This window comes from Coccinella septempunctata, chromosome 2, assembly GCF_907165205.1.
Source record: "Coccinella septempunctata chromosome 2, icCocSept1.1, whole genome shotgun sequence".
NCBI lineage: Eukaryota > Metazoa > Arthropoda > Insecta > Coleoptera > Coccinellidae > Coccinella > Coccinella septempunctata.
In genome coordinates, this window is record NC_058190.1 from 5,535,020 (window position 1) to 5,560,945 (window position 25,926).

The 25,926-nt window shown below is 36.9% G+C and overlaps 4 protein-coding genes and 1 long non-coding RNA gene across 6 annotated transcripts in view; 3 read left to right on the top strand and 2 right to left on the bottom strand.

Annotated features, from left to right (window-relative positions):
• LOC123308102 overlaps positions 1 to 25,926 on the bottom strand; it is a 131,906-nt gene that overhangs the window by 38,811 nt on the left and 67,169 nt on the right. The gene's annotated exons all lie outside the window — the stretch shown is intronic.
• Positions 2,064 to 3,221, top strand: LOC123306291. Its single transcript, XM_044888203.1, has 2 exons — positions 2,064 to 2,340; positions 2,452 to 3,221. The coding sequence occupies exons 1-2, from the start codon at positions 2,274 to 2,276 to the stop codon at positions 3,219 to 3,221; spliced, it is 837 nt and encodes a 278-aa protein (XP_044744138.1). The 5' UTR covers positions 2,064 to 2,273.
• Positions 14,131 to 15,399, top strand: LOC123308120. Its single transcript, XR_006537054.1, has 4 exons — positions 14,131 to 14,525; positions 14,724 to 14,907; positions 15,036 to 15,257; positions 15,343 to 15,399. It is a non-coding gene; the product is annotated as an uncharacterized LOC123308120 (long non-coding RNA).
• On the bottom strand, positions 17,606 to 19,158 carry LOC123308103. The gene is made up of 4 exons (XM_044890647.1): positions 18,979 to 19,158; positions 18,612 to 18,870; positions 18,351 to 18,559; positions 17,606 to 18,244 (listed from the first exon to the last, which is right to left on the bottom strand). The coding sequence occupies exons 2-4, from the start codon at positions 18,868 to 18,870 to the stop codon at positions 17,639 to 17,641; spliced, it is 1,074 nt and encodes a 357-aa protein (XP_044746582.1). The 5' UTR covers positions 18,979 to 19,158; the 3' UTR covers positions 17,606 to 17,638.
• On the top strand, positions 19,891 to 22,717 carry LOC123308108. Its single transcript, XM_044890656.1, has 3 exons — positions 19,891 to 20,445; positions 20,704 to 20,975; positions 21,036 to 22,717. The coding sequence occupies exons 1-3, from the start codon at positions 20,195 to 20,197 to the stop codon at positions 21,230 to 21,232; spliced, it is 720 nt and encodes a 239-aa protein (XP_044746591.1). The 5' UTR covers positions 19,891 to 20,194; the 3' UTR covers positions 21,233 to 22,717.

A 25,926-nucleotide genomic window follows, 5' to 3' on the forward strand; every position in this document is an offset into this window, starting at 1 on the left:
TTGGAGAACGCTTGATTGCAGATAACTGAATCTATTATTAGTTGTTCTTTGCAACCTCGGCTGTCTTTGGTGCATCCTTTCTGTTGCATGGCGATGATGTTATTCCTTTCGCAATGGTTGTAAATTCGGTTTGAAATGCACGATGTGATTAATTTGTACATCGTTGGAAGACATGTGATTGGTCGGTACTTGGATGGGTCTTCTGTATTCCTTTGGTCTTTAGGTAGCAGGTATGTTGTGCCATGTGTAAGGAATACTGGCATTCTTTCAGGATTTTCAATGACATCATTTATTGCGGAGGTCAATTTGTCATGCATGATCCAAAGTTTCTTGATCCAGAAGTTCTGTAATCCATCAGGCCCAGGTGCTTTCCAGTTGTGCAGTCCTCTGATAGCTGATTTTACTTCTTCAATTGTGATCATGTCATGCTGCATCGGCTCATATTTTCTAGCTTCAGATTTTTCATCTTCAATCCATCCGGTATCGCCATTGAACTGAGGTTTCGTTGATAATTGTTCGGTCCAGAATTGTTCAATGGCTTCCTTTGGTGGTAACTTTCCATTTTCTCCATCAGACGGTGTGAGTGACCGGTAGAAAGTTTCTTCCGACTTTTCGAATGAATTATTGTCTCTTTTCCGGCTATAATTGCTTTTATATCTCCTCAAGCGTTCTGCATACAGACTTAATTTTTGCTTCAGAGTGTCGAGGCACTGGTGAGCTGTAGCATTCTCCGTCTCTCGTTCTGTGTGTGTCCTGTTTCTATCCATGATCTCTTTGGCAGCTTTCACAACCTTTCTTCCTCGATTCCCGTTCAAGTACTCCGTCAGTCGTCCAATGTCTCTTCTTAGCCTTTCTGTTTTGTGTTGAAGACGTTTCTGCCATGCTGGCGCGTGTAATTTGTGTAATTTTGGACCATCGTTGTTGGTTCGGCGAATTTTTGCCCCTATGGTTTTCGCTGTCGTTAGCGCAGCACAGTAAAAAACTAGATGTAGATATTCCAATGAACTTCCGTTCTGTAGGTACCCAGGTAAAACGTCCTTATTCAAGATGTCGATTATAAGTGATAGTTTCTTGGATGTATTGAGTCGTGGAGGTGCTACTCGATGAAGAGGATCCGTTCCTTCCAGTTCGGCAAAGTATCTCCTCATGTCAGAGTCAACTTGTCGGAGGAGCTCTTCCCTATCGTCCTGGTGTTCAGGCTTACTTGCGTTGCAAGATGGACTTTCAGTATCAGTTTCTTCTGCCTGTTGTTGCCCAGGCATGTGAATTTCATCAGAGGTGTTGGTGTTATTCTCTATAGCAGGCGGACGCTGAAGTTCTCGTTTAATTGCGTCGATTCGGGCCGTTGGTATTAGTTCATTTCTCAGAATTACGCGGTACTGGTCTGCCACTCGTTGTTCAGTGACATTGAGATTTGGGTAGGCGTTGCAGAATTCCTCATGGAGCCTTTTCCTATAGTTGTTCGTGTTCTGCCCTAGTCCCGTGATGGAGTTATATATGCGCACAATAGTTTCATTCATGGACGTTGTCCACTTCATGCGCTTTCTAACTAACCCCGCTTGGGTGAGCACTGGCTGAATATCCTGCGCAGCACCTTCAGCGGTTCGAGTCGGCAATTGAATTGGACTCGTTGGTTGCTGTTGTTGCTTTGGAGCTGTAGCTTCTTTTGCAGCAGGAGCCCGCTTCCTCAACATCCTGCCACCGACGTCCCGCATGCTGTCATGTCCAGCGCCGGCTCCAGACATGCCCTGACGATCCCCAGGCAGCGACTTGTTTCCGAGGCTTTATTTTTTATTATTATTTACAGAAGATCTGATTTCAGAAATCTTAGCGGTGCCCTCAGTTTGTTGAAATTTATAATTGAGAATAACCTAGAACTGATATTTTCTGCCACTTTTTCCCTTCTCCAAATACTTGTGACAATTCCAATGACGACAGCTGAAGCAGAAAGAAGTTTTTCAACATTGAAGAGAATTAAGACCTTTTTAAGAAGTTCGATTAATGAAGAAAGACGGCACTAGCGATGCTATCTATAGAAAAAAAATTTATTGAAAATCTACCAAATTTTAACGATGTGGTTATCGATAAGTTCGCTGCAAAAAAAGGAAAGAAGAATGGATTTCATTTTCAAACACTGTTCAGAATAGTTAACAATTATGTTAATTCTTGAACCTTTCTCATTCAATAAAATCAATGGCTTTTTTTAATTTTGTGAACCCCTGCCTTTTAGGCCCACGAGCCGCCACTGAACATTTGATAATTATGTGATTGCCATGGAACTGAATAAGAAAAGTGATGTAATCCAATGTGCTATGTTCAAGCACCTCATTGGTGATGCAGGTATGAGAATTTATGATACCTTTACGTTCAAAGAAGAGGAAGTCGACGAATTGAATATAATAATATCGAAATTCGAAGAACATTTCAAACCCCAGACAAATCTGATTATAGAGAGGCATAGGTTATTAACGTCGAAACAACAAGAATTCCAGTCCATCGATGATTATGTTATAATGCTCAAGAACTCGGGAAGAAATTGTGAGCTGTCGACATTGGAAGATAGCCTCTTGCGAGATATTTTCGTCTGTGGAATACACTCGGATGGAATACGAGAAAAACTACTCCAGGAGAGGGACGTAAGGACACTAGATGAGGCTGTTGGTTTGGCAAAAAGGTTCCAGTCAGCTAAGGAGAAAAGTCGTATAATAGGCCATCAGGAAGCCCCTGCAGTTCGCAGACAAGGAAAGACTACAACATCAGGTGACAATGTTTTTAATTATAAGCACAAACATGTAAATAATTTAAAATTCAATGCTTGGAATGGTAGGAATATTGTAAAGCAACCTTGTAAGAATTGTAACTATAAGTATGAATATAGAAGGTGTCCAGCTTTTGGGCAAACATGTTCTAATTGTGGTAAAGCCGATCATTTTAAAGCTGTTTGTAAAATTTCCAGTAAGAGAATTGGTTGTGTTGATTTGGGAAGGAATGCCAATCATAATAGTTTACAGTCGTCTACTAAAGATTTTTTATCACTTGAGACAGAAGAGTCCCATGACTCCTCGGACGTTGAGATAGGAAGCCATAGAGTTCCGTTTAAATTAGATAGTGGAGCTGCTGTAAATGTAATTCCAAGTTCAGTATTGAAAGGTTTGGACTGTGACCCAGGTCTAATCGAGAAAACGAATTTAAAATTGGTGTCATATACAGGGACCATCTAGAAGTACTTCAATGTAAATTGAATATCAAGGTTGGCAAGAGTTCTGGTGTTTTCGCATTTTATATCATTGACGATAGAGGTCTTGATTTTTCACCCCTGTTGGGTCTTGGAACTTGTGTCACTCTAAATTTGATTGAACGAGTTACGGAAGTTGATCGTAAAGTAGTCAAATCAGAAAATTTGAGCTTGAAGGATTTGTTGAGCCGATATGATGGTATATTTCGAGGTATTGGAGTGCTCGAGAAACCATATCATATTGAGCTAAAACAAAATGTTAATCCGGTTATTTGTTATGCTAGGAAGGTACCTTTTGCAATACAGGATAAACTTAGAACTACATTAGATAGTATGAAAACAGAGAAAATTATAGTAGAATATGACGACGAAACACCCAATTGGGCAAACCCTATTGTAATCATTAGAAAACCAAATAACGATCTTAGAATTTTCTTAGATCCACAAAATTTGAATACAATCGTGAAAAGACATTATTTTCAGATTCCTACTTTTGAGGAATTAACAAGTCAAATGGACGGTTGTGAATATTTTAGTACAATAGATGCAACTCAGGGTTTCTTACAAATAAAATTGGATAGCGAAAGCAGTAGTTTATGTTCGTTCGCAACACCTTTCGGACGGTATAGGTTTTTAAGACTACCCTATGGGTTAAAAAGTGCTCCAGAAGTATATCATCGAATTGATCCAATAGTTCTTCAGGAATTGAAATAATACTTGGTCGAATCGACCACTGAAATCTCAATTCCTATCAGAACTATCGAACTGTAATTCAACATGTGCATCTCAATTCGAAAACTATGTGCAGTTTCAAGATAGACGATTCTTAAAAGTGAGATATGACCAAGCTACTGGTAGTCTGAAGCATAAGAGCGAATTTGTGAATCGAGAGAATATTAAGATGTATGATACTTCTGAGGAGAAGGAAGGCAATTTGCATAGTCACAGAAAGTTCGTTGAAAAGTGAAATGATATGCCACAGCAACAGGAAGATGCAAGTGCTGAACCTCCAATAGATAATAGAGAAAATAGGTTACAGAATCCAACTGACAAAAATGTAACAGACAAAAATAAATCACAGATTATAAACTGTACAAACTCGGAACCTTGTAGCATCCCATTAAGGGACCGTAATAATAGTTTCAAATCAAGTACAAGTCAGTACAGAACATTGTCAGGGAGATTAGTTAAGAAACCAGAAAAACTGAATAAATAGAATATGTTACGCATACAAATGCAGATCGATATGTATAGATTTAGTTAGATAAGTTAGGAGAAATTATTTTAGTTTACATACTATAATAAATTGTGTATAGAATATTAGCACAAACCTTTAAAAAATAAAAAGGGAGATGTTGTAATATTAATATGTTGCGCATGTCAGGCGCAGACTGGCTGTTTATTGCACAGGCAGCAGTCGTACCGTAGAACTCTAAGGGAGAACATTGTCAAAAATTATAAATCAGCTGTAGACGCTTTCTACAAGAATAATTTCCTAACAAAATTGTCGTTAATTAATTATATTTCCACGACCTTCACGACAAAGAACAGGAAATATAACACAAGCAATCTGTGATCACACTCTGTTCACAGATTTTGCTGGTTATCCAGCTTCTGTTAATGATTATAGGATATTCAAAAAAATTCCGATATTTATAAAAGTATAATTGAGAATCTCTCCAATACTTTCCTAGCAATGGTGCATCAGTCCCTATATAAATAGAGGGGATTTATAGCAAGTGCAAATTAATTAGGCAATGTATAAAAAGGAGTTTTGCCTTATTGAACAGAAGGTTCAGACGGTTGAAATACCTGGACATGAACAGGATAGACTTGATACCAGCAACGATTCTTGCTTGTTGTGTCCTTCATAATATATGTATATCTGATGAAGATGTATCAGAAGTGTGACGAGGCAGATTTCACCCCGCCACGAAAAGGAAATTTCTCTACCGATACTTTCTTAATAGGACCTGACAATCGAAGTATTTCGGAAGAAAGCGTTAAATTATCATAGGGGGGATTTACCGATTGATTTCATGTCATTGTTTTCCACCGACCAGTCCCATATTTGTAGCGGAGACCGAATATATCATGTTTTCAGAATTCATATATTTAAGAATTCTTTCCGTTGAACCGTACTTTTTCTGACTCGAAAAAGGTCTTTCAACTTGTTCCGTTTTTCCTTCTCTTCAATTGTTTCTGTCTCTTTCCGAGCCCGTTGATTTACCGAACAATTTGAGTTTATCCAATGGGGGACTGAGTTACCCATGGTGGGGACAATTTTCCGGGGTACCTACTTCTTCGAGTTCCGTCGCTGAAGGTCAAGATCAGTATGCATTGTTGTTGAGAGTTGAACGAGTGAGGTGATTGTCAAGTGAAAACCGTACTTACGAGACACAAAGGAATTTCTAAGGCAAGTGATATTTGAAATTATTACCGCTTCATTGCACCTTTATGGAATAATATTCTCTCTAGACTTGTGCTTGGCTGAAAACCGTGAGCTAACCATTTCCTGCTGTATATAGCTTTCCGTTACCGTAGGGTGACATTTGGGTCCCGGGAGGACGTTGGGCCCCCCTGATTTCTCCGATTCCTGAATATTTGACCGTTTCGTCCCGATTTCCAACCGTTTGAATTATAGTTATAGGTTAGATTCGCCGAGCATAGAGTTGGGATTTCATAACCGTCAAATACCCTCACCGCCGGACTCTGTGGCCGCTGTTTGACAGCCAGCCAGCTTGAGGTCACCGAGAGAGAGAGAGAGACCGAAGGACACCGGATCATAGACAAACCACCGAGACAGAGATAGAGGGCGTACCCCGGTGAACTGGTGTTTTCAAATTTCGACCTGACTGAATTCCGTTGATTATTTTTAAAACCGTTCGTACTTTTCATTAAATTGTGTCTTGCCTTAGTTGAAATATTTTTCCGAAACCGTGCATGTTTCTTTGCACTCAGTTTAATTGAAACTTGACTTACTTCCGTATATTTTTCCGAAACCGTTCTTTGCACTTAGTTTAATTGAAACTTGACTTACTTCCGTATATTTTTCCGAAACCGTGCATGTTTCTTTGCACTCAGTTTAATTGAAACTTGACTTACTTCCGTATATTTTTCCGAAACTGTGCATGTTTCTTTGCACTTAGTTTAGTTGAGACTTGACTTACTTCCGAATATTTCCGAAACCGTCCATTTTCCTGAAGTGAAATTTTGCCAGCCGTCCAGCGCCGACCAGACACAGCCGTTGACGTCCACGCTTTAGTGTACCTGTCTATTTTCTTTTGTGTACAGTTTATTTTAATAGAAATAAATAGTTGAACATTTATTTTTGTTGCCAATTATTTTGCCAGTGAGAGTCTATTTATTAAATCAGTTTCATCTAAGAGTTTAGTTAGAAGAGGTAAGTACTCTTTCTGACGCCTAAAGACCGTTGAAAAGCAGACACTTAGAAGACGCTACCGCCCTAGTCTTCATCGATACCCTTCTCCACTGATACTCAAGTCTACCCGGGCTCTCCAATTCTTTGGGGATTCTGTGAGAGACGTGGGGTTTGACTGATTGCCCCACTGGCGCCCGAGCAACCGTAAGGAGCTGCCAGAGTACGAAAAGTCTGTCACAGAAGAAATGATTGAAGAAGGCCAGTTAATCAATTTGAATGATGAATCTATATCTTCACAGTGAGTAATCTATCTCCATGCAAATATTGAATTATTCAGGAGAAATTTTTTTCAGATTAGAATAAATGGTTGAGAATAGCACTGATGAGGCAGAAACAATGAGAAGAGATGTTATTGCTCGAAATCTTTATTTGCAAACGCAATAAATTTTAATCATATTATACTACATTTTATTGACTACTGTTTCATCAGGACCTATATTAAGAATTATTATGGTTGAAATATAAAATAATCTCATGGCAATATTTGTCTAAAAGATATATGTGTTCGATAACTGAACTAGTTAATAAACAAACAACTTGAAATTCCTACATGTTTACCCTTAAATTTTGTAGAATATCTATAACATGCATTTTTTTTTAAGTTTTTTCAAATATCTCCCAAACCAAGCTCGATATGGAAAAATGTATTCTTTGTTTTATGATTAAAATTCGATTTTAGATAAAATATTTCATTTTGGCTCTCCAATTATCGAACACCCTGTATATAAATGAATGCATGAGAATTGGCATTGCTTCTTCTCTCCATTAAAATTGTTAAAATGACGAATTTAACACTCACAACTCTATATTAGAAAGAATGAAAAACTTCGTTACAATAAATATATTTATTTGAATTTTTATGAAAATAACAAATAGTGGATGAAAAAATAAATGAACCTTCAAACAATATACGAACATCGCAAAAATTAACAAACATAAAAATAAAGGAACATTGAATAAACGAATATTAGAAAAATAAAAATACATAAAAATAAAGGAACATCAGGAGAACTAAGATGCGAGAAACGGCGACAGCTTTAAAAAACTTGTCAATATATATGTAAAGTATAACGTTTTGTTTTTTACCTAGTATTTCATATGTATCATTCATTCATTATGTTGGGTATCTAGGTTAGGATAACTTTTGTATTGTTCATTTATTTCGTATAAACGTTTCGGCGTATGCCTTCTTCAGTATACATTACATTTTATGTTTTCATCATCGTTTTGGTTTCGTCTGTTGTGTATTGTCTAGACTTAGCATGGGCAAACTACGGCCCGCGGGCCAGGTCCGGCCCACGTGAAAATCTAATCCGGCCCGCGTCAATATTTTGAAACAATCACCAGTATTTTTGTTTTCTAAGTTTGACCGCCTGATAAGGAAAAGCGATGTCACCTAATACCGAGTTGTCTCAAAGCGTAAGTTGCGTACTGTTTATTATCATCTTGAAATGTTGAAGATTATACATCGAAGACGACGAATTAGCTGGAAACGTATTAGGTGGAAGAAGGACTGATAAATGAGGGCTTCATAGCTACTGAAGTGAACCAAGTCCATGCAGCCTAGTTTTGGGATACATGACTTAGGCTAGAATATAAGCATATGCTTACATTCACTTTACACAAATCTAAAGTCTCTTTTGAAGTAATTGGTGATAAACAACTTCTACGTCATGTATCTCAAAACTAGGCTGCATGGACTTGGTTCACTTCAGCCCTGAATCCCTCAAATAAAAGTCCACCAATTTGTTATTCGAATTGCATAGAGTTGTGCTCGAGGCTCAGCCTTAGTACTGCGTGTGCATCTGGCAGCGGCTGGCATTATTTCTTGTAATCCCCAGAAAAAGCAAAAGTCGCCAAATCTCCTTCGATGTTCCAACGACTGCATCACAGAATACAAATAGTGATGCATGGAATCCAAACCTTGCAACGAACGGCTTGTTGCTGAGCTCCAAACATGAAGGCAGTATTCAAGTGTGATTAATACATGAAAATTTATTCAATTATTCGATTCTGCGTAGTTTGAATCGATTAAGTAACGGTTTCCTTCTGAATGAAAATTTTTGAGCTTTAAGAACGGTATTAATTATTGGATCTAACATTAATTTCAGTTTAGCAAAGTTTGCGCGCAACTCAGCATAGGTGTAGTGTTCTAGTTCTCTCAATTCTAAACTAAATTCTTTTGAATTTGCTTGGGAGTCTTGGGACCTCGAGTTATAGCAGTCAACAGCACGGTTACTGAGATGATGATATCATGCTCGTGGTGATTAGTAACGAATCAAGCATTAAAATTTTCGTTTGGTTCGTTGTCAACGTCTATGTAATTCGAAGTATTTTCGACCTTTTGATTTTCATTGATGAGAGCAACAAAAATATCACATATTTCTCAAAAATTTCAAGAAACAAACAATCACGTCCTTCAAAGTACCTTTGAATAATATTTACAACATTACTACTGGAAGGAGGAGCACCAAATATGACGGGCGGAATCTGGTATCGTGAGCATATTTAATGAATAATCATAATATCTCGGGAACAACTGCATATTGTTATGTGAACAGGTGTTTTCCACTATGAAACTATGAATAGCAGCGTAAGCAACCGACTATAAATGTGCCTACAGATTACTCTAACGTGACGTGGGCCCATGTCATAATGCGCATGATTCAAAAATCTTTCATCGGATTTTGCGCGGAAGCGTTCAATGTGGGAACGTGGGAATACACGTGTCAACACGTCTGACTAATTTAACGCTTCCGCAAAAAATCCTATATTAGATTTTCGAATAATTCGCATTATGACTTGGGCCCACGTCACGTCAGAGTAATCTGTTGGCACCTTTAGTGACCAGCTTTTAGCATCATCACGGCCAATTTCTACCAGAGTATGGACAATTCTTAGAAGCTCAATCACAGTTTCATTTTTCACATACTCTTTCGTATCCTACCGAACAATAATTAATTTTTGTCATTTTCTTTACTTTTCTAGGATGTTAGTCATGTTTGATGTAAAAATTGAAAAAAAGTTAATCACTTATAAAAATGTGTATTTTTTTTTTTGGCTCGCCTAGGTAATTTTTCATTTTATCTGGCCCTCCCCTCAAAAAGTTTGCCCATGCCTGGTCTAGACAATACACAACAGACCCGCCTTGTGTTTACGAAAGATCAAGAGTCCATACTTGCTGAATATTTGAAAACCTGTGCGAAAATGTGTTACGGAAAAACTACAAGAAACACCCGTGAGCTGGCTTATGAAATGGCTACGCTTAATGGAATAAGAGTGCCAGAAAGCTGGCATAAAAATAAATCGGCTGGTTTAGATTGGTATTTCCACGTGTAAAATTTCGGGATCATATGCTAATGAATGCTGTTCCTGGTACATTGGGTTTAGCTTCACCTAGCTAGTGAGTGAGTGCATATCTATTTCCAAGGGTAATGGAACATTTTATCAAGTATAGCTTATCATCTAAAGACAACCCTACAGTTCTAATCATGGATAACCACGCCAGCCATATGTCGATCGAAGCTATCGACATGGCAAAAAATAATGGGGTGACGATCATTACTTTGCCACCGCATTGTAGTAACAGACTTCAACCTTTGGACGTCACATGCTTTGCGCCTTTTAAAAAATTCTATTCAACGGCTATAGATAATTGGATGAAAAATAATCCAGGAAAAACTTTTTCGTTTTATGAAATAGCAGGTTGTGTCCGGTTTGCGCATCAGAAGGCAATGACGCTAGAAAACATCACAAAAGGATTTGAACGGTATGGGATTTATCCCTTCAACAAAGATATTTTCTCCGAAGAAGATTTTCTTTGCTGCTCTGTTACCGATCGGCCTAACATCAATTATGATGAAGCGCAGCCTGACCATATTATGTTGAGTGATCAAAATAATAATAATGATAATAATGATATCAATTCTGACCAAGCAGGTCCCTCGCAACCGCAGGAAAAGATAAATAATTCTTGTGATGAAGCGGCATCAACACAAAAAGACCCAACGCTTAAAAAATTCATTACCCCTGAGCAAATAAAAGGCTATCCAAAAGCGCCGCCTAGACAGAAAAATGCAAGACCAAGAAAAAGGGGTCGAAGCATGATTCCCACTGATACTCCAGAAAAAACTAATCGAAAATAAAGCAAATGAAAAAAAAATGAAAGAACAGAAAAAACAAATCAAAACTAAAAAAGTAAAACGCAAAGTCTTTGATGAGAACATTGAATCTGAGCCCGATGAACCTGATTACACTTCTGATTCTTCTTCAGAGGTATCATTATTCGAGGAAGATTCACGTCAAATGGAGTTTCAAGATATTGAGGTAGTCCACACAGGGGACTATGTTTTAGTAGAGTTTCAAGATCGAAAAAAAATTTACTATGTGGGAAAGGTGACGAAAGTTGTAAGGATATTGTTAAGGCTGAGGCCATTTGATTCAAGTATAAAACTTCTTGTTATACACATGTTGTATGTATGCGATTGTTCTGTATCGAAGTCAACGTTCAGTCATCGTTGAACCTGCCTGTAATAAAGTTACCTAGTTGTGTTCCATAATAAATCAAATTAATACATCCAGCAGTGGTCGATGAGGATATTGAAATATCATATTGTCGAAAAAGCAGCAAAATGCATGAAGCATTTGTTTTTCCCTTGGTAGAAGGCATTGCTCAGGTCGATATTAAGGACATAAAACTAATTCTTCCCCCCTCCAATTAAGCAAAATGGTACAAAGAGAGCCTGCAGTTTTCTAAGGTTTTCTATAAATTTCACGGGTTTGGACGTTAGTTGAACTCTAATAAAGGTATAACGAGTTTTTTTTTCAATTTTTTAGTTTTGAATAAATTTTTTTCCAGATTTTTTGTTACCAGTTGAACAAAATGTTAATGATTCATTATTTTGCCAAGTGTTTGCTAAGTTTTGAATAAAATGTATCAAAAATTTTTCGAATTATAACTATGTTGCAACCTACCCCATAGTATTTTCAGAGATGTTTCAACCTACCCTATGTATGGGGCACATTGAAACATCAAATATGAAATGAATAAGGTAGATTTTCAAAGATCATTTTCAATGTCTTCACATATTTGTAAGCATAATATCAGGCCACAAATGGTAAGAAAATGGTATGTCAAGTACAGATTTCTCTAGTCCAAAACTTTTTTTATACTCACTAATATATTATTTTTGTTTCAACCTGCCCCACTTTCCCGTACTCCGTCTTCCTCGGAGTAAGTTTGTGAACGCTCCGGCATATCCAGAGCTTACTCTGAATAAGTTTGTGAACGCAATCTTTGTAGTGTTTGTTAGCTCTTCGAAGGGCGGTGGAAAAGAAGATGAAATTGTGTATCTAATGGGGCGTTGGAACACAAAATATACCACGTATCGAAATGCATCTAGTTTATCGGGCGAATCATACACATGAACCAGTGTATGATTGTGACATATACTCTATCCGACTCCTTGCAAAACTGTTTACACCGCTACTTTCTGACCATTTGCTGTATTTAGTTATAGTACGAGATCCCGCTGCAGAATTACTACGTTCATTACGTACAGAGACAAACACACATTTTTACATACGTTTATGGATAGGAGAATACACTGCTAACATCGCAGCCTGTTAAAAGTGGCCGCAAGTAATTTTAATTAAATTAATGTTAATCAATATTCCAAAAGAAATTTCGTTCACTCCCTTTTGAAATAAAATATCATCCACATCATAGCAAGGCATGTAAAGAATGCTAAAATCCATAGCTGCCGTTGCACACTCGGCCGCAACTACCTCGCAGCCAGGTGTAAGCAGGTAACATTTCGGTGTATTTCTACGTTCATGGCGTACACGGATGTTTTTGATATCAAATTGAAGCTAATTTTTTTTCGAATAGGATGATGTATGGCTGCCTGTGAAAAAATGGCCGCAAGTTAGGTCTGCCATCTGTTAAAATAGCGAGATATCTGAAATAAAGTGAAAGAGATGGCGCGCAACGCCACTTGTTAGATGAGGATGGTGGATGCCAGCCGACTTAACATTTACAAAATTATAATTACGTAATGAATAATATGAAAAAAACTCAAAGTATTAAGAGATTTATTTTATAATAAAAAATAATTTATTCATCAAGTTGTACAGTAATGCTCTTCAGGGTCGTCGGAGTTGGCCAAAAGTATGAAGGAATTCAATGATGTTCGATTAAAATTTATTTCTAGTAGAATGACAGAATCAAAAAAAGGAAATTCAACGTCTCATTTACATACCTAGAAGAATGACCTGAATCCAATCTCAATGACTCAAAATCTATGATAATCGGTTATTCTCCCTGGTTCACGCTCAAAGAAATCAACCTTTATTACGATCAACGCGTATTATTTCCCCCCAATAATTCTTTTATTCACATGCGATGCGATGCCGATAAGAAACAAAAAAGAAACAAACGCACAAGCAAAACAGTAAAGCAGAGGCGCAATATCATCGCTCATCGGCAGGCAACACAACACACACCGCATATAAATACTGGGTGCCTATGACACAAGGACCATTTTAACTTATTTGATCAATGGGTTTCGGAACAAAGTACAAATGTAATTAAATCTGAAGAATTTTTTTCGTGTTTCTTCAAAATCAGTCCCTTGAATCAAGTTATATTTTATATTAGTGTATTACATTTTCTAGTCCAAGTCCGATTCCTCGCTGCTTTCCCAATCGCAGTTGTCACTATCGTCGTCGCAATTAGAGTTTTTTTCATAATCTGAAAATGTGTTAGCTCAATTACATAATACATTTTCTACTTGTATCGGAGTTTAACTTCCCAGAATTCATGTTGGTTTCAGGGCACCATCCAGAAGAAGCCAACCATTTAATCTCCGCACTAAACTTTAAACAGTGTTACTTAGTAGCATTGAGCAATATCGAATTGACGAAAATCGTCCGTAGCATCTTTTGTTTTAATGACTTCCAAAACGATAAAATTTGGGTTGAAACAAACCCTTGGATTTTTTTCAATGAATTTTTCATCACTCTCTTTTGCCGCATACATCTTGTTGAACATGATAAATCGTCCAGTGTCTTTGGAATGAACTTTGGTGAGACTTATCATCTTTTTAAAAAATTCTTCTTATGTTTCGATATTAATTTATTTGGACCTTATTCTTATTAGAATCTATTATATTCATTGCGCCCGAACTCTCAATATTCGTATAGCGCCCGACGAAGGGTGATTACATAAATAGAGAGATATAGAAGCATCCTTAACGTCATGCGGTAATAACGTCAAGCGCTAATAACGTTACGACGCATGCGTATTTCGATTTTCAGAATAGAGAGTTGAAGTGCTGCCATGAACGTAAACCTTAACGTTATAATTGACATCTACGCATGCTCATTCGTCAGTTTTTAACGTTAACGTTAGCGTCAGCTTTACGGCCTACGTAAACTAGCGGTCTCCCACGTATACCTTAAACGCCAACGTACGTTAACCGAACGTTAAACGAATCTCACCGATGAGTTACGATGTTTGAATGTTTACTTTTAAAATCATAGATGTATGTTTAAAATAAATTCCTCATAACCTTAAAAATAATCTAGTAGAAGTAGTTTGTAGAAGATACTCCGATTCTCTTGTATAAAAATGTCGAAAAGCAGATTCCGTTTCAATGATGAATTTGATTTGCATTTAGCAAGGGAGGTATATGGCCACAATCCATATGAGGATCCCAAAAGGTGGATGGTAATTCAAATAAATATGATCCAAATAACGGGAAAAAGCATAAGTATAAGGACTCTGAGAGATAGGATTCAGAATTTGGTGAAGAAATATCAATTAAAATCAGAATCCTTGAAAGGAAAGTAAGTTCAAAAATGAGAATGCTGTTCGTTAAATGTTGTGGATTCAAGTATTGTCTGTTGGAATCGACATTCATTATCTCTGAATAGAAAATGTGTCGATAGATTTTTTTTTCGTGAAGATACTTTACAAATATTTATATTAAATTTCGAATCCTTGAAATAAGGCATGCTCCTTCATTAGGTTTATTCAAATTGCAGGTCAGGAATTGAAATTCCTGTGTCTGAACTGGATGATTTGCTTCATCAAATTGAGTGCATGAAAAAAAAATTTGTACAACCACTACTGTGAACACAACTACTGTTGATGACAAATTATGCTATCAAGAGGGTTTGGTGGCCAGAGAAAAGGCATGTGCAAATTTATTGCAGGACTGTGAAAATGGTAATATATTTTAAACCATAATATTTGTCAAATGAGGCCCTCTGTTGATTATGAATTTTCTCTTTTGAGAATTTGCAATGTGCAGTGAATCTCTCAAATACTTGATTTACTCTCAAATCAATTTTTAGGCAGTGATATATCACAGGGAAATGTTCTCCCTGTAGAGGATTTTGATTATAACAATAATCAAGAGAATATAGTTGTGAACAGCTATGTAGATATTGAACCTGACTTTGGAGCAGACGTCGCTATGAGAGAGATTGAGGAGGAAAATATTTCATCCCCAAATATAAAAGAGCCCACCGAAAAAAATTGTAGAAAAACACCTTTGGCTCAAAGTAATATAATGGGTATGTGTAATCTTAGAATGAAAATTAGCAGTACTCAAACACTAAATTCCATTAATGATTGTATTAAAAACTAAAATTATTTTAGCACCAAAGCGGACAAGAAATAACCCTAATTTGAAACAAACCATAGTCAGGTATTTGGGGAAAAAAATGAGAACCAACATACATTAACTCTTTGAGGTGCGGAGATGGCATCAGAAATAAAACCCAAGTGGAGCAAAAAAAAATTTAATCCCAATTTTCAAATAATTTAACATAAGCTCGTTCAAAATGAATAAACAACACATTTAAAACAGTATTATCAAATATTTTTTCATATTTTTGCCTTAACAGGGTGGTACATTATACGTACCACCGATACACTTATGTGTTAATGACTCATTGTTCAACTCACTTTATATTTAAATTTTTCGACCGGTGATATGTCTGAAAACATGATTTATGCTTTGATAACCATAAGGTTCATAGCCAAAAACGTCCGCATTTCTTCAGAGTTAGTTGGAACATAAGGTTTTCCTGTGGCAACTTTGATCTGTTCCGCATAAAGATTTGTCTGGAATACCAGATGGTCTAGGAATTCGTCACTAACAAATTCCCGGAATATTGAGTATGGCGTCAAAGTATCTTTCTTACTCATTATAAAATCGGGAACACCAAAAAAATTTGTGAAGTTTGGAGGAGGTGAAGGTTTTGAATTGGATTGTGACCATGTTGGCGCATTGTAGTCAGTGGCTATGTTTTGGATAGGCGGAACTCGAGGCGCGTTGGATATAATCCTATCTCTCAGAGTTGAAAGAGGTAAATCACTTTCAGATAGTTCTTCGTCAGTTTCGTACACAGGAATATCTTCCATATCTTGACTTTCATTCATCTCACCAACTTCATCCTCTTCGACCTCCGCTGCATTCTCCATCTCAGATTCGGAATCAGACGGTACAGACTCAAAATAATCTATATTTTCAACCTCTGCCTCTAATTCAGCCAGTGTCATTCCAACCAAACGAAACGGTAGAGGGTCTGTAGGTTTATTCAACATTTTTCTGTAAAAAATTTTTTTTCAAAAAAATGCAATAGGAGAGGTGGTACAAAAAACGTACCACCATATTTTCTTTTTTTCTGTAACCGACGAAAATATTTCAATGATTATTTCAACAGTTTTACTCACCAGAAGGTATAGGCACAACACAATTTTCAAAATAACCGCTTCAAAACAAAATTTTTATCACTTAGACACCACAAGAAACAGAAAAACTTGTCGAGACAAGAGAACCAGCATAATATGTAGTAATGGTGAAGTAAATCGCTGTAAATCTTTCACCCGAGTGTTGATTCTATAAGCTTTTGCCTCACAAATGTCTCTGCAACTCACGGCAACAGTCAATATCGATGTAGATTTCTGTTCAGTGGGCATGAAATGGGTGGTACACTAATCGTACCACCGCCGCGGAAGAAGGTCCAAATTGGTGGTACGTTTTGTGTACCACCTAAACCCAAAGAGTTAAGGTTGAGAGAATTGAATCTCGAAGAAAGGAAGCTATTATTGGAAGAGAAGAAGTTTGAGTTGGATAAAGAGGAACGTCAGAAGAGATTGGAAATGGAAGAAAGAAGATTGGTGATGGAGGAGACCAGATTCAAAATAGAGATGGATCTGTTCGCTAATCAACAGGATCTCATAAGAATGTTGTGTAGCAAGTAAATATTCCATATTTTTGCAGAGAAATTTTTTTTTTATTTATAATTAGTAGAAGTAGTGTTGTTCTCAATGTAGATTAAGCAAGAACTGATTTTATTTGTATATATTTGTATTTATAGTTTTTATTATTCAGTTATTAGTTTTGTCTGTGATGTTGCATGTCTCCAAAAAGTATTTGATTAAATTTAATATATTTGTTATTAGATTGCTTGAGGCAATCTGAACTGATTCCGTGTTATAATATGCCTTAGGATTTCCCTTTATAAGACTGATAAATAAATTTTGAAAATCAACTGTGATTTTTACAAGATTTCTATTTTTTTCAATATGTTTGTATTTATTTGTTTATAAGTAGTTTTGTTATAAATTTAGTTTCACCAAAAACGGTTATTTTTATATGTATTTGTATTTATTCTTTAGTAATTAGTTTCGTTAGGATTTTTTTTGTAGTATATAATATTCTTGTATTTATTCATCAACTGTGATTCTAGCAAATGAGTGTGATATATACATATAAGAAATCCATCTGTGATCTTAATTGCTCTGAAAAGATAATTTTTTATGTTTTTTATAATATTCATGCTACAAGCAAGAACAAAACTCATAAAAAAAAATTTTTTCATTGAAATATAATGAAGATAATAAAAAACTTTGAAGTTGAAACTATTTTTATTTATCATAACAACACTCAATTCCCCAAATATTGTTCGAGCTGTGGAGGCTCAAGATTAAAATATATGCCAGTCTGACTTCCATACAAACAGGTATGGCAATTTGTTAAAATCATGCATGTTATATACATGGTGCCAATTTCTTGTAATAAAAGTTTCTGGTTCTTCTTAAAATCTAAAAAAGCAAATTCCTGCACGATTTTATGGAAACCCCATTCTACAGAAATTCTCAGACTGCTCATAATAGTATTGAAATTTTGCCGTTCTGGGTGTCCCACTACCTCTAATTCGGTATAAGGCCTTAAGAGTAATTCTCTCAAGCCATAACCTTTATCCCCATAAATGACATATTTATTATTTCCAAAACTGGTGAACTGTACAAGTTCATCATAAAGACCTGACTCCCTTAGCATTCCCGCATCATGTCGACGACCAGGATAAGAACCTTTCAAACTTATTACAATACCATCAGGACATAAAACTGATTGGTATTTTACACAATGCACTTTTTTGTAACCAGAGTAATATTCCTCTTGATTTTCACTTGGTCTACAAATTGGCCTAACGGTACCATCTATGAAGCCCCAACAATTGTTCATGGGAGCCCCTTTTTCCAATATGGCCTGAAAGTGATTTGAGGGCCAAATTATTAAGAGAGTTCAGAAACTTATCTCAAGAACTTATACATGACATTATCATTCTAATATGATTGTATGTATTTGTACATACCTGTGAATAAGCTCTCAACCTGGATTCATTCAACCAAGGCACATTTCCAAGGTTTTCTAAAAGATGACCCTTGTTATCATAGATGATCATCATCACAGTGTTGGATATGCTGGAGAGAGCTTTATAACTATAGCCAAAAATTTTTTCCAAATCTACCAAGCGATTTGGATATGCAAATCTTCTCAGAAGTATACATAAAGCATCTACACCTACAATATGCAATGTTCAACAATTGTTACCGAATCTGGGAAAAGAACTTACCGTTCAATTTTATGTTATTTTCTGTACATATAGTTTCAGGAATGCCTAATGCACTTGCAAGGCGAGGAATGTCATCTTTTTCAAACCGAAACCAACTTTTAGCTTCTGTATTGGATACATTGTCGAATGTGAATCGCCCATAGAGTTCTGCTCGATTCCCAATCGGATCAGTATTGAACATATCAAGCAATATTGCCTCATCCATATCATCTTCGAAGTCTGACTCCCCAAGTTGTGCAGCATCAATAATCGATTCCATCTCAAATTTTCGTTGTTAATAAAAACAATTTTAATGTATAGAGACATGCTTATCATAAATAAATACGATTCACTATTTAATTTCGTTTACAACATACAGAGATGATACCTTCGTCAAAATTTCAGAATACAAACAAAAACAAAATCAAATAGGTTAGGTTCAGAGGTTAGGTTTAACCGTAGATAGAGGATCTACGGGCTTAACGTCTGATGGCGATACACGGCAGCACTTCAACTCAAATTTCACTACAACACGTGAACGTTATATTTGACGTTATTTCTCCGTTAACGTTTACGTTCAGGCTAACGTTCTGTGCGCACTTCAACTCTCTAATAGAGAGTTGAAGTGCAGCCATGAACGTAGACGTTAACGTTATAATTGACATCTACGCATGCTCATTCGTCCGTTTTTAACGTTAACGTTAGCGTCAGCTTTACGGCCTACGTAAACTAGCGGTCTCCCACGTATACCTTAAACATCGACGTACGTTAACCGAACGTTAAACGAGTAGTACCGATGACTTGCGAATGGCCGAATTTTGATTATTAAACTGTCATTGTTTACATTTCCTGTGTATTTTCTCATAATGAACGAAAATTATATAATAGGAAATCAGCAGTGATTTGAAAGTTATCAAAAGGATTAAGTTAAATCACTTTGTTATCAGATTATATTCAGTACATAAGGAAATGGCTGAATCTACACTGCAATTCTCATGTTTCTAACACTTGAACATTTCATTGATAATAAAATACTTCCAAGCTGAAAATTCTCTTTATTAGGCATACAAATCATTAGAACATCAGTATTCCAAATGTTATTCCAGCTGTCGAAGCTCAATATTAGATAAAAGAGAGTTCACGCGAAACGAATGCAAAATCAAATTGATAGGTTATGTTGAACGTCTGACGTTTCATGATGGCAGCACTTCAACTCAAATTTCATTACAACACGTAAACGTTATATTTGACGTTATTTGTCACGTTAACGTTTACGTTCAGGCTAACGTTCTGTGCGCACTTCAACTCTCTATTAGCGGGCGGTATTAACGTTACCGCATGCCGTAATTTACGGGTGGATAACGTTGAACGTTATCGTAATTTACGTTGTTTTCTTGCCTTGCGCAGTCTTATTCTGCCATTACAAAATGGGTTGGAGCACAGAGCAGAAGAATAATTTGAAGAAAACTTCAAAATTTATCGTCAAAAAGGAGGGGGCGCCCGTGTTTGTATATTTAAATGCTCGCACGAATATTTTGAAGTCTATTTTAACCGAGGTGTGATTTTGAAAGGGTGTTTTTGTAAATGAAGTTCCAAAAATAAAAATGCCTAGTAACGAAGTGCCGCAACGGTCGGCGTTAACCCCTAAAAGACTAAGATTTTCGTCTGACGACGATTTGGCTCTGCTAAGAGAGTTCTTAAATAATAATCCGCTCAAGGATGCTGAGAAGTGGGAAACCATTCAGAAAAACGTTTTTGAAATAACGGGAAAAAATTTCAAAGTGAGAACGTTAAAAGACCATGTCTTTCTATTATTAAAGATGTGGAAACAAAAAGACACAAAAAGTCAAAAGAGGTGAGTACTGTTGGATATTAGACTTTCAGAAGTAGCCGTAACAGTATTGTTTGAATGTTCAATTAAAATTAGATTAATGAGAGAAATATTGGTTTTATCGATTTTCAATTATGTATAAGTTACTATATCTAACGATTTTTCTAGTTTTGATTATCAAAATAATTGTTTATCAGAAGACTACGAACAAAATCTACTTGAAAATATGACCCTATTAATTCTCTTAATTTTGTTACTAAAACTGTATCATGAATATTATAGTTCTGGCGTGGAAGAAGTTTATTCAGAAAGAGACCAACTCCTGCAGGAGATTGCAGATATCTGCAGAGAAAGTGAAGCGTTGTTGGCGAAGAGAAAACGGCCTTTACCCAAGGAGAAGCAAATTGCCGAATTGGGAAAAAAGGCCAGAGATAGTTGCCTCAGTTCCTTGCAAACAGGGGATGATTTAATTCATGGTGGTGAACGAAGTCAGCCTGACCATGATTACATTACCCTAACTGATGTTATGAGGGAACCATTTATGGATACATCAGGTATTTAATAATATTCAAATTTTTATTATAAGATAATTATACATATATCGTCATTTCTAGTATTGCATTTGGAGGAGGAGCCACTATTTGAAGTATGTGTAGATGCAAACTCCAAAGAGGGCCCTGAAATGTCCAAGGAACTGCCACTTCCTGCTCATGAAAGCGAAAAGGGGAATAAAGAAGCTGGAGGGAACATGGTCAAGCCCTGCTGGTTGAATATAATCGGCATCAGTAGAAACAATGGACTTGGCCACTGAGCGATCACAAAGCTAATCGGAGGTGCTTGCAATTAACATTAACATTAAAGTAAAGTAAAACTCGAAGACATACTGCTCTGCTAGTTGAATATAATTGGCATCAGTAAGAAACTATGGACCTGCCTACTGAGCGATAACGAATCTAATAATCGTAGGCCCTTATAGTTAAGAGCTGGTTGAATATAATCGGCACAAGGTTGATTAATCAATCTATTTAATTCAAAGTTAAGTTAAACTCTAAGAAATACTGCTCTGCTAGTTGAATATAATTGGCATCAGGGAAAATCATTGGATCAGTCTACTGATTACTTCAGGAAACTGGTTGTATATAATTGGCATTGAGTTAAAACACCTATCCCCTTAAGGGGAATATTTCAATCATGACTATGGAGTTTCTTCAGGTGTGCAAGATGGAAACCCTGTGCAATATGAGGAAATAGAGGTCCAGGAGATGGATGAAAATTTGGATCCAGAAATTTTGGACATTTTAGGTCCCAAAAAGACCCCAGGAAAGGCTGCCTCAGCAATCTCGAAGCAGCTAGCAGAATGCTGGCAAGAAATTCTCCGTGGTGGTATGGAAGAAGAAGAGGTGGCTAAAATTATGGACAAATACCCACCAACTTCGAACTGCCCAATGGTTCAAGCTCCAAAATTGAACAAAGGAATGAGGGGAGCCATAACAGACTTTTTTGCAAGAGGGATGCCAGAATCACAAGAACTCAGGATCAAATTGGGGTAGCCCTAACGGCGATTGGCCAGGTTCTTACTAAAATAGTCAAGGTCGAAGGCGAAAAGGACCTACCGGTTATAGAGAGCCTGTCAGAAGCAGGAAAAGTACTGGCAAGTGTGCACCATGAGCATTCTCTGTTGCGAACGAACCTCATCATCCCTCACCTGAATAAAAATTTAAAAGATTCACTAGCAGAAGTTAGCATCGACGGCTACCTTTTTGGGGTGAACCTAGTAGAGAAAATAAGGGAGGGCAAAGAACTCCAGAAAGCCGCAACGGAGTTGAAAGTTGCAAAACAAAAGACTCCACTAAAGCAAGTTAACAAGAAAAATTTAAACTACAAGAGTCTGCCCCAGAAATAACGGTCCACATTCAGGGGCAGACAGAAGGAGCCTCAGAGGAAGGACAGGTACCAACAGAAGTACCAGAGGTTGTCAACAAAGCACCATATGGACCAGGAGTATCGGAAGTCGTCCAACCAACGGAGATGAAGGTAAATAGAGTGGCAGGGCGCTTGAGATGCTTCAGTGATATCTGGAGAAAGTATACTTCTGACCCAGTAATCCTGTCATGGGTCGAGGGTTATAAAATTACCTTCACAAGGAAACCATTCCAAAAAGTAAGACACAAATGCCAAGGTCGATATTAAGGATGCATATCACCATGTTAACATACATAAGGGAGATATTTACGTTTCATATTCAACGGTTTTTTGTATGAATACAATTGTCTTCCATTTGGGCTGAACACAGCACCCTTGGTATTCACCAAATTAATCAAACCTGTATTGGCCTTTTTAAGAGGGAAGGGTTATGTCTCAGTTTGCTACATAGATGACTTCCCCTTACTGGGAACTTCTTATGACAATTGCGTGGAAAATATTGAGGCTACCTCCCAGATATTATCGGAAATAGGCTTCACCATAAATCCAGAGGAGAGTATTGTTATTCCTTCTCAAGAAATTAAATACTTAGGATTTCTATATAATTCTGTTAGTATGACCCTGAGATTACCCAAAGAAAGAGTGCAAGCAATCAAAATTAGTTTGAAAAAAATAAAACCACAATCCTCATGTAAAATTAGAGAATTTGCAAGGATTTTGGGGATTCTGGTTTCCGTTTGTCCAGCACTAAAATATAGCTGGATATATGTTAAAAAATTAGAGTACGCAAAATTTATAGCTTTAAGAACGTCAAGTCAAAATTATGAGACCAGAATGAAAGTTCCGAGGTTCATTAGAGCGGATATCTTGTGGTGGAGACACAATTTGTCATCTTTCAATTCTTCCAAATCCAATTAAAAATTTTCACTGATGCATCAAGAACAGGATGGGAAGTCGTATGTGGGGATATTAAGTCACACGGTTTTTGGAGTGAGGAAGAGAAACAATTCCACATAAATCACTTAGAACTGGCAGCGTTCCTAGGTTTAAGATGTTTTGCTACTCATCTAAAAAATTATAATATTTTAATGCGCTTTGATAACACCACTGCAATTTCTTACGTTAACAGAATGGGGGGGGGGAAATACCCCACACTGAACGAGTTGGCTAGGCAACTGCGGCAGTGGTGCGAACTTAGAAATATTTATGTGTATGCTTCATACATAAAATCTGCTGAAAATATACAGGCAGATTCCGAATCGAGAAGTAAAATGATCGAGGCAGAGTATGAACTGAGTAGCAAAGCTTTTAATTTAGCAATAAAGAACCTGATAACACCCGAAATAGATGTTTGCATCCAGGGTGATTACAAAATGCGTCAGATTTGTTTCCTGGCACTTAGACCCTGCTGCGGAATCAGTGGATGCCTTCCCAATTTCGTGGGAATCATAACAATTCTATGCCTTCCCTCCTTCTATTTCAATCTCCCGAGTAATACAAAAGATCATTTCGGACAAAGCTACTGGGATATTAGTTGTTCCTCTCTGGCCTACTCAGCCAATCCTTTTTGAACCAAGTAAAGATTAACTGTTGTCTTTTGACAGGAAGCCACATCCTCTACATCGCTCCCTCACGCTGATGTCAAGGCTCTTATCAGGGAGGTACTGAAACGAACTGGATATCCTTACAAAGCAATAGATATCACGTTAGAATCCCTAACACAGGCCTGAAAATGTGGGGACAATGGTGTAAAAGGCGTAAAATTTCTTTCTTCAGTATATCCATGCAAGAGATAAGGTGCTTCATGTCTTCTTGGTACAAGGAAGGTGCATCATATAGTTCTCTTAATACAGCGAGATCAGCTTTGGTCTTAGTCCTATCTCCAGAAGTGGGAACAGATTATCGGTTGAGACGTTTTCTGAAAGGCGTGGCAAAACTTCGACCACCTCTGCCAAGGTACAACACAACCTGGGACCCACAAATAGTGTTACGTTATTTGAGTCCATTTTTTCCAAATGAAAACCTATGTTTGGAAAAACTCACTTACAAGGTAGTGACCCTATTAGCCCTGGTGACAGCACATAGAGTGCAGACCCTGTCTCTGATTGAAATCGACAACATGGAGATCAGGGATAGGGCCATTGTTATAAAGGTACCAGCTTCGATCAAGACCACGGCTCCAAGAAGATTTCAACCTCTGCTGGAGATCCCCTTTTACGATGAAGATCATAGCATATGTCCAGCCAAAGCACTTCATTGCTACATAAACAAAACAAGATCTCTAAGAACGTCTAACAGGCTGTTTAGGAGACCATACAAGATGGTCACGAGTCAAACAATTAGCAGATGGATCAAGAGTACTCTTTAAAAAAGCGGTTTGGACATCAACATTTTCAGTGCTCTTCAAATTTTCGTCCCTCCATTCTGTTCATTCCTAAGTCAATACAGTTTGATACATTGTGGTCAACTTTTATTTGTGTATTTTTTTGATTGATGATTGACTGTCAACTTGATCCTTTTGTATTTTTTGTATTATTGTGATATCGTTGTTGTGTTTGAAATTGTTTTTTCATTAATTGTAGCCTGAAGAAGGTGAGAAATAAACCACCGAAACGTCGCCATGGAGATCTAGGTTTTTATTGTTCCTTCAACCGATATCAACATTCTTAATTTTCAGTGCTCATTCGACAAGGCATGCCTCTACATCAGCGGCCATGAGACAAGGGATCTGTCTGGATGTCATTAGGAGCACCGCAGGTTGGACATCTAGTTCAGAGACTTTTGCAAGATTTTATAATAGGCCATTGTCTCGAGAAGATTCCTTTGGTAGATCGGTTCTAAATCCGACTATTCAACCCTATGTTTGTATGAAATAAATATATTAATAATTCAAGGAATTGATAATAAGGATCTTATGTCGCTAATGCTTTCAACATCGACTACAAAATGTGATCTAGAGGACGAGACGTGAAGTATAATTGATGGATTAAACGATTAAACCCCCTCCCTATGGGTTTGGTTGCAGAGGTTAGTCTCTCTTGCTCTTCAACTGTAGTATGTAGTGTTCTAAATGATTATTGTGTATGATCACTAAAGTTCTTTTCTCTTCTTATAATAAATAATTCAGACTTGTTCCGACTATTTCGTTGTGTTTAATACACAAACCTTATCATTTGTTGTACCTCTAATATGGATAAGGGACAGTGAGAACTGCCTGTGGTCACCAAAATGTACGAATCAGTCAATTAATAAAATGGTGCAAGCTTTAAAAATACCGAAGCCAGAGTGGACATCACACCCAATCCAAAAAATTAATTTCAGTTGAAGAGTTGAAGACATGGAATATTCCTTGTCTTCAAACTTCGAGATTCCCTCCAATTCGTTTTTTATGTGCTTATTTTATATCGTTAAAAATATTACCGATGTAAGAAGTTGTCGATATGATTGGCACATTTTCCACAGACAGCGGGGCTGTTAAAAATATTATTATTAAGGGATTAACGCAAATAATTGAGACTGAGTGAGATGATGACCCTGGTAATATGGAAGTTAGCTATTTTCACTCATCTGTTTCAAAAATGA